The sequence below is a fragment of the Geotrypetes seraphini genome, chromosome 1 (assembly GCF_902459505.1).
Source record: "Geotrypetes seraphini chromosome 1, aGeoSer1.1, whole genome shotgun sequence".
NCBI classification, from domain to species: domain Eukaryota; kingdom Metazoa; phylum Chordata; class Amphibia; order Gymnophiona; family Dermophiidae; genus Geotrypetes; species Geotrypetes seraphini.
The window spans coordinates 150,899,257-150,916,413 of record NC_047084.1 but is presented as its reverse complement, the minus strand read 5'-3'; the positions used below and the strand labels follow the sequence as shown (position 1 = coordinate 150,916,413).

The following is a 17,157-nucleotide window of genomic DNA, read 5'->3' as shown; positions in this document are numbered from 1 at the left end:
CTTTTTACTAAATTGCGAGTGGTTTTTAGCACAGGGAGCTGCGTTGAATGCCCCATGCTGCTCTCGACGCTCATAAGCTCCCTGCGCTAAAAACCGCTATTGCGGTTTAGTAAAAGTGCAAAATATAGACAGCATATATAAATTCTCAAAATGGACACATTTTGATCACTAAATTGAAAATAAAATCATTTTTCCTACCTTTGTTTGGTAATTTCATCAGTCTCTGGTTGCACTTTATTTTTCTGACAGTGCATCCAATATTTCTTCCCTTCTTTCAGCCTCCTGTATGCTTCCTCTCCTCCAGACCTCATTCCCTCCCCCGTTTTCTTTGTTTCATCCTGCCCCCTTCTTTCTTTTTCTCTCTCCCTATGCCCCCTTTCTTTCTGCATGTCTGTCTTTCTCTCTCTCCGTGCCCCATTTCTTTCTTTCACCCTGCCCCCTTCTTTCTTTTCTCCATGCCCCCTTTCTTTCTGTATGTCTGTCTTTCTCTCTCTCTTCGTGCCCCATTTATTTCTTTTACCCTGCCCCTTCTTTCTTTCTCTCCATGCCCCCTTTCTTTCTCTGTATTTCTTCCACCCTGCCCCCTTCTTTCTTTCTCTCTCCATGCCCCCTTTCTTTCTCTATGTCTGTCTTTCTCTCTCTCCGTGCCCCATTTCTTTCTTTTACCCTGCCCCCTTCTTTCTTTCTCTATGTCTGTCTCTCTCTCTCTCTGTGCCCCTTTTCTTTCTTTTTCTTTCACCCTGCCTCCTTCTTTTTCTCTATGTCTGTCTTTCTCTCTCCGTGCCCCATTTTTTTCTTTCTTTCTTTGTTTCATCTGCCCCCTTTCTTTCTTTCTCCCTGCCCTCCCCCATGCCACTGCCATTGGGAAACATGCTGCTGCCACCACCGCTGGGGAAAGGCTGCCACTGCCGGCGCCGAGTTCTCCCTCCCTGCTTTTCTTCCATGCGTGGCCGACCAACTCTCGTTGCCCGACATCAATTCTAACATCGGAGAGGACGTTCCGGGCCAGCCAGGCAGCGATTGGCTGGCCCAGAACGTCTTCTCCGACGTCAGAATTGACGTTGGGAGGCGAGAGTTGGTCAGCCCCGTGGGGAAGAAAAGCAGGGAGAACTCAGCGCCAGCTTGTTCCCGATGGCGGAGTGGCAGCCTATTCCCCGGTGGGTGGCCAGTTGTGCACCCGGGGCGGGGCAGACCCCCCCCCCGGGCGGTACGCCACTGCCAGTGCCTTTCATGTTAATCACAGCTACAGAGGCACTTTACGACGCCTAATGCAACTTCCAGCATTAGGTGTCATAAAGTGCCTCCTTAGCCTTGATGCAAGTTCCTACGTCTAAAAAAAGAAAATCATTTTAAATGGCTTTTTCCACTTGTTAGGCTGCCTACCAGCATCTAACTTAAGACTCCGTTTATAGAATATTGGGTCATTGTGTTTATTTTTCAGGTTGCCTGTCACTTTTTCCATTTTTCCTTTTTATGCTAAAGGTGATCTGTTGCTAGGAATCCCCATCAATGTGGACACGATATCCTGCTTATCCTTGCAGAAAAGAGATGTTTGTAACATATGTTCTTTTAAGAAGCAGGACATACTGTAATTTTTCACAATACCAACTCGCCTCTCAAAGGAGTTTGATTCCTTTCATTCCAGTTTTTAGCTTGGAATAGAACTGAGGTGGCCTTTTGTAATAGCTGCAATGGAAGAACTTCTGCACATGCACATTTCAGCTTGCTAGAAGCTCTCCAAGCTATGAGCTAGTCACTGGCACTATACTCAACAGCCCTGAGTAATGACTTCTATTCTGTTGTTCTTGGAAAGTATCTTGTTAGAAGTAGGCAACCTTGGTTTACTTTAGTATTTGTTATACATACCAATTCTTATTTTTATATCTTTATTCATTTTTAAAACTCATAATAAGTGTAACATAAAATACAATCATTTTATACTTTAGCATCACTTAATATATCATCAAATTCTAACTCTCATCAAATAACCCCCCTCCCTTATATCCAACAATTATTCTTAAGCAAAAGAAATCATAAAATATTCCCACCCTCCACCCCACCCTGGACGTGTATGAACAAAAGGGAAAAAATTAATATTTATTCTATGCAGTAATTTCAATCTTTACGTATCTTGTTAATGGCTCCCAAATAACCTGAAATTTCTTAAAATTCCCCTGCTGCGTGGCAATTACCCTTTCCATTTTGAATATGTGACACAAAGAGTTCCACCAAAAGCTATAATTCAGCCTATCCCAATTTTTCAGATTATTCATAATCTGTTGTATGTCAACCCCTGTCATAATAAGTAGAAGCTTGTTATTATTAGAGGATATTTGGCTCTTAGCCGTCACTGACATGCCAAACAATACGGTGTCATAGGATAATGCTACCGGATTATCTAACAAACTATTTATTTGACCCCATATTGATTTCCAAAAAGCAAGTATCAACATGGACAATAGAATAATAAATGATCTAATGTCCCAGCTTCAAGATAACAGTGCCAGAATCTATTAAATTTAGAGCTATCTAACTTCTGTAAATGAACCGGGGTCCAAAATTCTCTATGTAACAGAAAAAAACCAAGTTTGTCTCATAGATGCAGATACTGTACATCTCATCCTCCAAGCCCAAATACGTGGCCATTGAGATGCAGTAATCTGATGCAGTCTTTGGTTTCTTATTTAAAAATCCAGATATTAATTTATACCACTGAGCAGCCTGATGTCCAGGAAGTCCACCTGAAAGCATAAGAGCAGCAAACTATACTGATTACTGAGATTTTTCCATTCAGGGAACCCAACCTGAAGGGCCTGCTTCAACTGCAACCATCTATAATTTTGTGATTTATTAAGACCAAATTTGTGTTGCAATTGTGAAAAATCAAGTAGCTTACCATCTGAAATAACATCATCCAAAGTACATATACCCGCCTTCATCCAATACTTCCAGATGACCTTAAATCCGCCAATTTGAATCTTGGAGTTCAGCCATAGGGTCTGATGAGTTGATTTATGAACCGAAATAGGTGTTAAATTTTTCACACATTTTAAGGTTTTCCATGTATCTACTAGGATTCTATTGTCCTTATATAATCTAGGCATCTTAATACTTAATATATATGACTCAATCTTAATTTAAAGCTAATATATGATATAACTAAGCAACACAAAACAAGGACGGCCAATGATGAGGCGCCACATAAAGCTTCTCGCAGTAAGGTAAAACTTTTGCGGTGGAGTGGTGGGGCTGAGGCTTCCTTTAGAAAAAATATATAAACATATATGGTCCAGGTTGGAGCACGGATATATAGAAGATATTTGTGCATGTACAACACTATTGAGAAATACTTATCTGGACATTTAAACAAGTCAGGCCATTCAATATCAATCTTAATAGTGACATGAGTTGCCATTCCAACCTTAACCAGTCTGGAAGATTTTCCATGAGTTCAGGGAGGATCCAGTACATACCCTGACGCATAATATAGGCTTCATGGTATCTATAAAAGTTGGGAAAATTTACACCCCGCCCCCACTCCACAATTGGCTTTTGTAAAGATACTAAGACAATTCTTGCAGCTTTCACCAGCCAAATAAATTGTCAGAATACTATTTAATTTCTTGTAAAAAGACCCCTGAAAAAATACTGGCAACATACCCATTTGGTAACAGACTACAGGCAGAATCATCATTTTAACTGTTTGGACTCTCCCCCACCAAGACAGATGTAATGGGTTCCAATGCTAACACATTTCTGTGACCTTAAGCAATAAAGATTTTTCATTTACTTTCATAGTTTCTTCCAGTGTACTTTTTATCCAAATACCTACATATTTTAAACCCTCTTCCTTCCAGAGAAAAGAGAATGTATCAAATAATCCTTTTGTACAATATACATTTAGTGAAAGAACCTCTGATTTGCTCCAGTTTATTTTGTAACCAGAGAATTTTCCAAATCTATCAATCAGATCTAGTAAATGTGGAATGGTAGTTTCAGGATTCCTCAAATGATGCAATATGTCATCTGCATAAGCAGAGACCTTGTATTCCCGACCTGTATAAGGAATACCCTGTATAACAAGGGTTCCAATACAATGTCAAAAAGCAAAGGAGATAACGGACACTCTTGTCTAACTCCCCTTTTAAGACAAAAATGTTTAGAAAAATTATTATTAATGTATAATCTTGCATTAGGGGAACTATACAAGGTTTGAATCATTTGTATAAATCCAGAACCAATACCAAACTAATCCATTGTCTGATACATGAAGGTGCATTCCACACGATCAAAGGCCTTCTCAGCATCCAAAAATACAGAGAAGGACGGATCTTCCATAGTTTTTGTTAGATTTAACATGTGAAAGGCCAGTCTGGTGTTATTTGATGAATGTTTCTGAGCAACGACACCCGTTTGGTGCATACCAATAATGTAAGGGAGAGCCTTGGCTAAGCGCAAAGCCAATAACTTAGCCAAAAGTTTTCCATCTACATTAATCAAAGAAATAGGCCTGTAATTTGAAACCAACGTAGGATCTTTATTTGGCTTCGGTAAAACTATAGTAAAAGATTCTGCCATACTACCTGTAATACTACATACCAATTCTTAAGGAACTCACAAGAAAGAAGGGAAAAGGGACGTCTGATAAGAACAATTCTAATATCTAGCTGGCTTCAAGAAAGTACAATAAATCATTCCAAGACAAGTAGGAAGCATATTCTCACATGTGGGTGACGTCATCCACAGAGCCCCGGTATGGACAGTGTAAAAGTGTACTGTCCCTGAAAGCTTTAAGCACGAGTGAGTGCCTTCCCGGCTGATGCCAGCTCGCAAGGTTGTCAGTTTTCCACGGGGTGAAGAACACGTATCTAAACTTTGTCTAGTTAAGTTTGCCTTCCCGCTTCGTATTCTTCCTTAATTTTATTATTTCTTTCTTGTTACTTGTTTTTCTTTTACATCCTTTACATTTTCAAGTATATTTCTTTATTTTCATTTTCAGGGCCTGTAGGCATTTTTGCAGATTTTTCCCTGCTGACAGCTTCAACGAATTTTCGTTCTTATTACTTGATCCATGATGTTGGTCTTTCCTTCTGGATCTCTTCCTGATCTTCCAGGTCTTAAAAACAAAACAAAACATCCAACCGAAGAAGAAGAAATGCCTTACCAAACAAATGATTTTATTATTTTTGTTCCTGCATTTTTATTTTCTATAAAAATATATTAGGCCTAGAGTCGGGTACCCGGTAAGTTGGACTTCTTCTGTGGTACCATTGCCTAATGGTACTAGTGCATCAACATCGACTTCCATTGATATCATCGTGCATCATAGGCATACCTTGCATCGAGACTCTTGATGCATGCCTCTCCGACGTCATCGATGCAGGCTGTCATTCTGAAGCACACCGCTTCTTGAGGCTACCAATGCTTTGACCCTGCTGCACCTATAGAACCATCTGAACAGCATATGATACCGGTGCCCCTTTCCACGGATTGATCTTCTGAGTGGTATCGATTCCCTTTAGTACCAAAGAGAATTTACAGTTCATTGATCTCATCACCAGCATCACTGGCATTTTTCAGCATCAAGTCACTCGACACATGTCTATAATTGACACCATCAATCATCGATGCAGGCTGTCACTACTGAAGCGCTTTGCCCATTGGGGTTTTCAATGCTTCAACATCTGTGGCACCTACGGTACTGGTTTCATAGCCCTTAGTACCAGTGCAATCTTTCACCATATGCAGAATATCTGTAGGGTAGCCATCAGCTTACAATAATTTCAACCTTTATGCCCCTATTTTACCTTCGGTACTGACACAGCTTTAGCATCTGACTCTTCTCGGTACCGATCCATCCTGTGTATTTTACCTGCATCAAAACTCTGTACCAACGCTGTTTTCCTTGGTACTATTGATGCTCTTGTATCTTCAACGATCGGTACCGGTGCTTCCATTGTCTCCCTCACTACCGGCCTGACCTCAGCATAATACAGTTTTTGGTTTTTTTCAAGTTTATTTAAAATATTTGATTTGATCGCAAAATCCAAATCCAATGCGATTTACATTTAGTTAAAAATTTGCAACGTCAGAGAGAAGGCTTCCGGTTCAGGTGCAGGATGCCCGTAGGAGCCACTGCCTGTGGCTTTGTGCACTGAATCAGTTAGGAAGAGGGAGCTGGCTCGAAGATAATGCCACATCAATTGCACCATGGACCGGCGGTTGAAGAACACTGTTTTGGGTCTGATGCACTTGCTGGCCCTGTGGACCGGCTGGAAATTTCTGTGGACCGGCACTGGTCCATGGAACGGTAGTTGAAGAACACTGTCCTAATGCTTTCTTCACAGTTTCTCCATTCCTCTTCTATTTTTTATCAGGAATGGCAACTCCGTTATTTCCAGTTCAGACCTTTTTCTCTGTTAAAAGTCTCACCTTATTCTTCTATATGTCTGTCATATATTCTTCTGCTTCATGACTCACTAATATTAAGTATAGTCTTTGCTTGTCAAAAGTTTTTACTACTCTTTAAAAAAAAAACAAACCCAAAACAACTAACCTCATCCCAGAAGGATGGTGTGCCTCACTGGTGGAGCTGTTGCCCCTATGCCCAAAGGTTGTGCAATGGGGTCCGAATACTGCTTCTTGTGACTCTACGCAGGTCACACATAACGTCATACCCTCAATGGCATCCTTTGGGTCAGGTGGAAAGAAGAGGAAATGAGAGGCGGTGTGGTTAAAAGGTGAAGTGAAAGAGACTATTAGAGCCAAAAATACATCCTTTAAAGAATGGAAAAAGGATCCAAATGAAGAAAATAAGAAGAGACACAAGCATTGGCAAGTTAGATGCAAAACATTGATAAAGACAGCTAAGAAAGAATATGAAGAGAAACTTGCAAAAGAGGCAAGAACTCGTAACAATTTTTTTAGGTACATCAAAAGCAGAAAACCTGTGAGGGAATCCATGGGACTGATGGATGATCAAGGAGCAAAAGGGGCACTCAGGGAGGATATGGCCATAGCGGAGAGACTGAATGAATTCCTTGCTTCGGTCCTTACAGAAGAAGATGTAAGAGATCTACTTGAACCAGAAATGGTTTTCAAGGGTGATGATGCGGAGGAACTGAAAGAGATCTCAGTGAATCTGGAAGATGTACTAAGCCAAATTGTCAATTTAAAAAGTGATAAATCGCCTAGACCAGATGGTATACATCCCAGGGTACTAAAAGAACTCAAATATGAAATTGCTGACCTGCTGTTAGTGATCTGTAACCTGCTGCTAAAATCATCTGTAATACTTGGAGGGTGGCTAATGTTACGCTGATTTTTTAAAAGGGTTCCAGGGGAGATCTGTGAAATTACTTGACTTCAGTGCTGGGCAAAATGGTGGAAACAATTATAAGCCAAAACCGAAGAGAATTGACCCCAAAGTATCCACAGTGCTTTTGGAAACAATTATAAAAATAAAATTATAACAAAATAAAATAAATACAATAATATTGAAACAGAATCAGCATGGGTTCAGCCGAGGGAGATCTTGCCTCACCAATTTGCTTGACTTCTTTGAAGGTGTGAACAGACATGTGGATAAAGGTGAGCTGGTTGATGTACTGTATCTAGATTTTCTGAAAGCTTTTGACAAAGTTCCTCATGAGAGGCTCCTGAGAAAATTTAAAGAGTGGTGGGATAGATGGCAAAGTTTAGTTGTGGATAAGGAATAGGTTATCGGATAGAAAACAGAGGGTAGGGTTAAATGGTCATGTTTTATGATGATGTTTTATCAAATGGGAAAATGCTTGATTTTTCATGACTGCAACAATCATTCGGTATTTCAAAGTCTCAACATTATAAGTGGTTGCAGTTGAAGCAGGCCATTCAGAAGGGGCTCCCTGATTGGCAAAATCTAAAAAATCATTATAGCTTTCAGGTCCTATGCTTCCAGACAGATTTGCTAAGACATCAGGCCACCCAGTGATATAAATTAATATCTGATTTCTTGAATAAAAAAACAAAAACTAGTCTTAAAGATATTTGGAGCATTGAGATAAAGCAGTATATTTCTGTGTCTCAATGGCCATGAATTTGAACTTGGAGGATGAGATGTACAGCGTCAGCATCTATGAGACGGTTTGTCTCATAGATGCTGACGCTGTACATCTCATCCTCCAAGTTCAAATTCGTGGCCATTGAGACACAGAAATATACTGCTTTTCTTGTTACATAGATCTTTTTGGACCCCTGTTAGGTTACAAAAGTTAGACAGTTTAAAATCTAATAGATGCTGGCACTGTCATCTAGACATTGGGACACTGGATCATCTGTTGTTCTATTATCCTTTGATACTCAACTTTTGGAAGTCAATATGGGGACAGATTAATATCATACTGCAATCATCAATTCCACTGACATATGAGATAGTCATATGTGGAACATTATTGCATATTAAGCCCCCCATGCCTGCTTTTCCTAATTATGACCGCGATAGACATGCAGATGGCAACTTGTAATTGGAAAAATTATGATCGCCTCAATTTTCCTTTTTGGTGGGCGAATTTATGCTCAAGCTATAGGTATGAGAAAATGAATGCTGACATGTTGGGGCATAGTAATTTATTTAAACTAGTTTGGAGCCTGTTGACGTCTTTTATTACTTCATTATAGTTGTCTTTTGTCTTTAATTTTTGTTTATTTCCACACACATCCAGGGAAGGGTGAGAAGGTGGGAGGGGGACTATTTCTATCTTAATTTTAGCTCTTTGAATATATACATCCAGGATGGGTGGGAGGAGGGTGAGATTACATTACTATTTTAAATAGGGAAAGGTTATTGAAAGAATCTATGTATTTGTGCTTTTATTGATTAGTCATTGGGTGGGTGGGATAAAATGGTTGCTCATGTAAGATGAATGTGCTTTTCTTGATTTATTATATGTTTATATACTTGTGTATTGCACTGTTGATATTTGGAAAATCAATAAAGAATAAAACAAAACAAAACAGAGGGTAGGATTAAATGGTCATTTTTCTCAATGAAGAAGAGTAAACAGAGGTCTGTACTGGAACCGGTACTATTTAACTTATTTATAAATGATTTGGAAATTGAAACGATGCTTGAAGTGATTAAATTTGCAGATCACACCGAACTGTTTAAAGTTGTTAAAACGCATGCGGATTGTGAAAAATTGGAGGCGAACCTTAGGAAATTGGAAGACTGGGTGTCCAAATAGCAGATGAAATTTAATGTGGACAAATGCAAAGTGATGCACATTGGGAAAAATAACCTGAATCATAGTTACCGGACGCTGGGGTTCACCTTGGGGGTTAGCGCCCAAGAAAAGGATCTGGGTATCATCGTAGACAATATGATAAAACCTTCCACCCAATGTGTGGCGGCCGCAGCCAAAAAAGCAAACAGGATTCTAGGAATTATATAAAAAAGGATGGTTAACAAAACTAAGAATGTTATAATGCCCCTGTATCGCTCCATGGCGCGACCTCATCTGAAGTATTGCATTCAATTTTGTTCTCCTTATCTCAAGAAAGAAATAGAGACACTAGAAAAGGTTCAAAGAAGAGCAACCAAGATGATAAAGGGGATGGACTCCTCTCATATGAGGAAAGCCTAAAATGGTTAGAGCTCTTCAGCTTGGAAAAGAGAAGGCTGAGGGGAGATATGATTGAAGTCTACAAAATCATGAGTGGAATAGAACGGGTACAAGTGGATCGATTTTTCACTCGGTCAAAGATTATAAAGATTAAGGAACATTCAAAGTTATAGGGAAATACTTTTAAAACCGATAGGAGGAAATATTTTTTCACTCAGAGAATAGTTATGCTCTGGACATGTTGTCAGAGGTCGTGGTAAGAGCAGATAGCGTAGCTGGTTTCAAGAAGGGTTTGGACAATTTTTTGGAGGGAAAGTCCATAGTCTGTTATTGAGAAAGACATGGGGGAAGCCACTACTTGCCTTGGATCTGTAGCAAGGAATGTTGCTACTCCTTGTGTTTTGGCTAGGTACTAGGGACCAGGATTGGCTACTGTGAGAAGAGGTTTGATGGATCATTGGTCTGACCCAGTAAGGCTATTCTTATCTTCTTATGTACAGACCGAAGTCTGTGTGTTCTCAAGCAGGCAGAGCTGTGAAAACGCTCCAAGCAGCAGAATTTCTGAAAAAGGGATGAAAATACACCAAATTAAAAAAAAAAAATTTGGAGAGCAGAACAAACACTCCTGCAGGTACATATGCAGAAGGAAAGAACTTCAGGTTGAGCTTAAGAGCCCAGTGAAGTACTGCAGAGGCAAGAGGAAAAATCCAGAGTGGATTCTTTCTGCAGATGCATGCGGCTATAGGGTTATTACCCATCTGTCTAGAATGTCTCACCTAATGCACTGGAAATTGTTTTATTTATTGTTTTGATTGTTAGTTTTTACTGCCCCTGATGCAGCCCTTATGGGCTTTTAATTATTTCTGTGTTTATGATTTATGTGGTGAATACATTTTGAATTGGAGTTTTGGATCGCTATTCTGATCTACTGTTTTTTTGTATCCTGGTTCTTGTGGATTGGTTGCCCATTTGTTTTATTGGAGAGTCTGGCTCTCTGCATGAGAACAGCAGTTCACAAGCAATAGTGGCCAGGAATAGGGGGAATACCTCAAGGTGTGTTGGCTATTAAAAACCTCTGCTCTCTCAAGCATTATTTCTAACTTGCCACAAGAATTGAAGCTGGAAGATGCTCCAGCCCCCTGGTCGCAGTGCTCAATCATGAGCAGCTCAGTTACTCTGCCCGCATTCCTTCCCTCGCATCTGAATATCACAAAGCAGGTAACAGACAACTGGGAGTCACCAGAGGGGTCCCTGCAAGAGGCTAAGACTATATCCAAGCTTTATCCTATGGCTCCAGATTTGCAATAGCTGTTTGTTCAGCCAATCACCAAATGAACCTCCTTGCCTAGTGAAGGAGGTATGAAGTTAAAGGATTCTCAGGACCTTAAAGTGGACGTGGTCTTCAAAAGACAATTTGAAGCTTTGGTCCTAGGGATTAAGGCGGCAGCAGCGGCTTCCTTTGTAGCACATGCTTGCCACACCAACTATCTCAAGTCTCGGCCTCGGAGGAATATGAAGACCCCTAAATTCTCCTATCTGGGATGAATTATATAGCGGCTGTTCAGTATGACATCAGCAAAGTCATGAGCAAGGTGTCAGCTTATGCTATCTCCACCTAGCAGATGTTCTGGATCACAAAGTAAGCAGGTCCTCGCCCCTCTCCAGCCTCAAAGAAAGCACAATGACACCAGGACAGGGGTCAAACTCCCCCCCCCCACCAGACAAGGGTCAGACGTCAGCCTATTGGTCGGTCTGGGCTCAGATTGGCGGAGACTGTTGGGTCCTAGAAGTTGCTCGAGATTTTGTAACCTTCTCGAGCAACTTCTAGGACCCAACAGTTGCTTCGGTTGAAAGTAGGGCTTGCTCGCGGTCGGTGGGGAGAGAAGAATGGAGGGTCAGCAGGGGTTTGGCTGTGCGGTGGGGGCAGGGGTTGCTCAAGGGTTCTGCTACACAAGGGATGGAAGGAAGGGAGGGAAGGATGGATAGAGGCTGGGCAAGGGTTCTGCTGCAAAAGGGATGGGAGGGAGGGAAGGATAGAAGTTGGGCAAATTGCTGCACAGGGGGATGGGAGGGAGGGAGGAGAGGAAAGATGCTGCACATGTGGGGGAGAGAAAGGAAAGAGGAAGAATTGGGTTGAAGGAGAGGGAGGGAGAGATGATCATGCGCATACCCCCAAAATAAGACCTAGTTCCTTTTTGGGCCCCAAATGAATATAAGACACTGTCTTATTTTGGGAGAAACACGGTAGTAACTTGTAGGTTCAGATGCATAACCCTATGGTTCAGGACTACTAGACACATCTTCAAAAAAGAAGACTATCAAGATACGAACTTAATCTTTCTGAAGGGTTGACAGTAGGAAAAAGGATATAACAGACAGAAAGGTTGACATTAGGAAAAAGAAAGAGCTAGTAGATGGGACAGAATGGGGATCAGATCAACAGGTAGTAAGTATGGAGGAGGAAAGATGATGTGCAGTTTTCTTCTTCAGTTATTTTAGAAAGCAAAGGAAGGGTGGTAGGGGTTGAAGGACGGTTGAAAGAATGAATTAGGGGAAAGGGAAATGGAGGTGACCTTGAACTTATCAGGAAAAGAAGAAAATAAATGACAATTAAAAATAAAGCACTCACCATAGCAGTCCTTGATTTGAGGAACCAATCAAATCTGAACTGGGGAGAGTTGCGGATGCACTGCCTGAGTTCATCATACACATTTTCCTTATCAAAGCCTAGTTTGTGAAGCATGCAGATAAGGAAGCGGTCTTCCTCTTCTGTATAGTTCTTGCCTTTGTTTGTGCCATAGGAGATCCTCAGTTGGTGAAATGGTGCTTTGTAGCGTCCAATCTAGAGCACAGAAAAACAAAGCTCTGAACAAAAGGGGTCATATCTCTGCAGCAACAGCAAAAAGTCAGGAAACTTCTAGCCCAGGGGTAGGCAATTCTGGTCCTCGAGAGCCGGAGCCAAGTTAGGTTTTCAGGATATCCACAATAAACATTCATGAGATAGATTTGCATCTCAAGGAGGCAGCATGCAAATCCATCTCATGCATATTCATTGTGGATATCCTGAAAACCTGACCTGGCTCCAGCTCTCGAGGAGCAGAATTGTCTACCCCTGTACTAGCCCAAAACACTGCAGTCTCTACAGGTAAAAGGACAGCATGTGATCAGAATCTATCAGTCAGTACTCAACCCTTTCAGTTTATGATTTTGTTGGTTATAAATCAGTGTGCTCCCTGTGCTAAGGCATAAAAAGATTTGCTGTACCTCTTATGATATAGACTTGCTTAAGAACCTAAATTCTGTGTGCAGATATGCATCCTAGTTTCTGCTCTTCTATCTTTGAAAGTGATCAATTTTATCATTACTCTACTTTTGAAAGGCTACACCTGTTCAAGATGGATCTGCAGATTGCGTTCTGCAAGATGTTTTTAGGAATTTACTAAGAAATTTTAAAGGAGCAGAAATAATAGCTCCGTGGGTATACATCAAGGATCACAAAAGTTGCCCTAAACAGTACAGCATACCAATAAATACAGCATTATTAATATAGACGTACCTTTGTGTCAAGTGCTTTTTTGATACTAATCCTTCTCTGAATTCTGGCTTCTCCTCGTTCAATCTGAGCCATGATCTTCTCTATGTCCTGGAGTTCATTGCATCTCTCCCAGAACACAGCTGAAGCAAAAAGTTGATAGCTGTCTTAACAAAACTTCCTATGCTATAAGGCCCAAAGTCATCAAGATACTTGTACCAATGATAATTGCAAAATAAAAAAAAGAGATTAGGTTCTTACTTTGATAGAAATAGTGTGCTGAACCTTAGGATTATCCATGCATGCTCACAAATATACCACACAAGATGTCAATCACAGCCTTTCAGCTCCTCCTCCTTCTCCCCTTCAGCTCATACCAAAGTCGGCAACAGCCCTTTTGGAGAAAATAGGAGAAGGGATAGTATGGGGAACGCCCCAAAACCAAGTGTCTGATCTGCTCAGATGAATTTAAAACAATCACTGAATGAACAGTAATGTAGTTAAAACATGACTGATCCAAAGCAGGATCTCCTTCACCAGAGACCATGGATGGAGCCACCAATTCATGCTGTGCTTGGCTGCTGCTGTCCAGGGGAGCAGAACTTGCAGAGAGTCTCTCTGAGGCAACCAGTGAGACAAGGCATCCTGGAGAGGGCGCATGTGTGCCTTTGCCCAGGGTACCTCTTTGTAGCTGCCATTGATCCCAGGACTTGAAGGTAATGCATGCCATAGGCTCTGGCCTGGTCAACAGGTCTATATTCCGACAACAAAGCTTCTGTTTGCATGCTTCTGAAGAAAGACATGGCTTTTCACCGTGTTGAATAAGACTCTTTCAAAAGTTCAAAGACCATCCCAGACTGTAGCATCCCCAAAACTGCCGCTGCTGCCTTGTCTCCTTCCGGTCAGGATGGTGCTCTGATGAACCAATCGTCCAAGTATGGGTGCACCTGCCAACCTGTTATACACAGATGAGAAGCCAACACCCCCACCATAACCCTTAGTGAAAGTTTAGGGAGCTGTTGCTATCCTAAAGGGAAGCACTGAGAATTAATAGTGATTTTCCAATACATGGAATCTGAGGAATTTCCTGTGTTCTGGGAAGATGGGGATGTGTAGGTAAAGCTTTTATCAAATCTAAGACAGGCAAAAACTAACCTGGTTCCACCACTGCGATGATGGACTGTACGGTTTCCATTCGAAACCAAGGTACTCTCAGGGCCTTATTGATATATGTTTGAGATCCAGGACGGGCCTCCACTCATCTAAGCCTTTCTTTGGCACAGTAAAATATATGGAATACCTGCTGGAGCCCGAGTTGTCTGGAGGAAATGGTTCTATAGCTTGGCTATCCAGTAATCTCCATAGCATTGCTCAAACCCTTTTTGCCTTCTCTGGCTGGCCTGCTGGAGAATCCATAAACTAGTCAGAGAGGATACATAAACTATCAATGTCTAGGACCCAGCAGTTGGACGTTATCCATTCCCAAGCCTTCAGATAGTCCAAGAGCCCACCTCCAATTTTCAAAGGAGCTACGTGAGGGCTGGCGTCATTGTGGCTTTTTGGTTGGCACTGTTGAGCGAGAACCTGAACCTTGGCTCTTACAGTTTCCAGAAAATTTTTCTCTGGAGCCTTGAAAGGCTCTCTGGGTTGAGGCTTCTGTGGAATACTGGTGAGAGCGCCAGGAGCCATGAAAGAACCCCCGGCTCTGACCTCTAGCTGCTTGGGGTCTGCTGTCTGGTAAAGATCTTGGCCGACAATCTTGTATACTGGCCATAAGATCATTCAAGCCCTTGCTAAACAGCATCCATCCCCTGTAAGGGAGACAGCTCACTGCCTGATCCAAAGCATATGATGGGCGGCAATTGAAAACAATGAGACTTTTGCCATGACTTGATAAGTGCATCCACTATGTAGTGAATTCCCACCAGCACAAGCTGAGGCAAGGGCTTCGAGCCCATCAGGCTCTAATTTCTTATTAGGTCATGAAGGAGGCCGTGGCTGCAGCCTTAACCGCTAAAGCTAAAGCCTCAAACTGCCTCCGGAGGACCATATCCACACTCCAGTCCTGTGTATCCTTTAAAACCATTCCTCCCTCGCTTGGTAGGGAAGTATGTTTGGTCACCTGAGCTACTAGGGAGTCCACCTTTGATACAGCAAACATTTGCTGGAATTCATGATCCATGGAATACAGTTTAGCCATGGTTTTAGTTACCTTCAAGGAGCCTTCATGGGTCTCCCAGGGCTCTGTGAATAGGGTTCTCATGTCCGAGTGACATAGAAAAGATGTGGGTTGAGCCCGGACCCTGCTCAGAAGAGAATACTGAGAAGATGGGATTTGCGGAGGGTCCATTTTCAGTTCTCGGAGGAATTCCGTAATGACTTCCATAAATCAGAGGACTTAAAATGTTGGCGAATGGAAGGATCCTCTCTTTGATCTACAGCGAAAACTTCCTGGTCCTCTGAATGGGAGATTACTTCACCAATCAGGGAAGCCTCAATTTGGGATACTAAATTTGGGTTTGTATCCTCGGGCAGCAGAAGATTTTGCTTTAGGTCTGATCAGTGTGGCAAAGGACTTCTCATGTTCAGACAGTTTCTTTGTAGCATTTTCAATGGAATCCCCAAATAATTCATCTCCAAGACAAGGGATGTTTGCTAATCTGTCCTGGAGATTAGGGACCATAGCAACGATCTTCAACCACACCAGCCGCCTCATGGCCACTGAGAATGCTGTAACTCGAGAAGTCAGTTTGAAAGCATCATATGACCAGATGTACTCAAAGCTGAGTAAGAGTACGATACACTTTCTGCATTCAGAAATTTGCTGATTGTTCCAGCATTAATCCTTGGGTTGCATGCACGAGACCTATATTACATACCTAAGATTCATATGTTCCTTTTATCTATTTCCTGTTAATAAGTTATACCCTCACTACTTGCATTCTGTAATTCACCGACTGTCCAACTTCATTCTGTAATTCGCTGTATCCAGTATTTGGCTTTTTCTGTAATTCACTTTATTCTGTAATTCACTTCATTCTGCAATTCGCCTTATTGTCCAGCTCTATTCTATATTTCGCAGAGTTTCCAACTTTATTTGCTGATTGTCCAGCTTTCTTTGATGTGAACCGCCTAGAAGTCATTCGACTATGGCGGTATAGAAGAATAAAGTTATTATATTACTATTATGTGGTGACATCGACTTGGACATCGGTGCTTCGGGCAATGTTGATGCCTTTGAAGCCGATGGTTTTCCCAATGTCAATGGTTTTCCCAATGATGATGCCGATGTCGAAGGCTTAACTGGAGTAGCATCCATAGTACCGAAGATCTTACTTTGTTGGATATGTCGGTTCTTTATGGATCGCTTCTGTAGTGTGGCGCAGCACGAACAAGACTCTGGGCCAAAAAACTGGATGCATCACTTGTGGGGGTCTGTTATGGAAATCGTGCGCTGACACCGTGCACACTTTTTAAACCTGGTAAGCGGACGGGACATGGAAATACCGCCTAAGCCAAATTAAAAACCAGAGGCTGAAGCGGTGGACAAGACCCGCCGTCAAGAACGGCCAAAAAAGAGAAACTAAATAAAACTTTTTTTTTTTAGATTATAGGTTAGAAAAAAAAGATCAAGTGACCAAAGATGCAAACCGAATGGAATTAAATCCACAGCTGAAAGGCACAGAACATCGACATAGGGACTTCTCAGCTCCACAGAAAAACTAGAACCGAGGAGACACGCACCCTACATCAGACAGGAAGACACTCATGCATACGTGGTGCGGTCAGTCGCAAACTTTCTAAAGTTCTTCAAGCAAGATTGCTTGTGCAGCTGTCCACATCGGGGCTCTATGGATGATGTCACCCATATGAGAGAATATGCTGCCTGCTTGTCCTGGGATAAAAATAGGATTTTAGAAAGGGGGGAGAGGGGCAAAGCTCTAGATGTACAAACTTTGAAAAACACAGTTTTTTAGACAACTCCCTCCTCCCCTCCCCCCCCGATTTTTCTCATAGACTGTC

General features: G+C 41.7%; 1 protein-coding gene across 4 annotated transcripts in view; it reads right to left on the bottom strand.

The window, feature by feature from the left end:
- Nucleotides 1–17,157, bottom strand: part of SMARCA5 (SWI/SNF related, matrix associated, actin dependent regulator of chromatin, subfamily a, member 5) — a 436,858-nt gene that overhangs the window by 47,351 nt on the left and 372,350 nt on the right. For all 4 annotated transcript variants that reach the window (XM_033939984.1, XM_033939968.1, XM_033939959.1 and 1 more), the window contains 2 exons: nucleotides 13,159–13,277; nucleotides 12,232–12,444 (listed from right to left, as the gene is read on the bottom strand). In XM_033939984.1, the coding sequence (XP_033795875.1) occupies nucleotides 12,232–12,444; nucleotides 13,159–13,277 (332 nt within the window). The remainder of the gene's footprint in view (nucleotides 1–12,231; nucleotides 12,445–13,158; nucleotides 13,278–17,157) is intronic.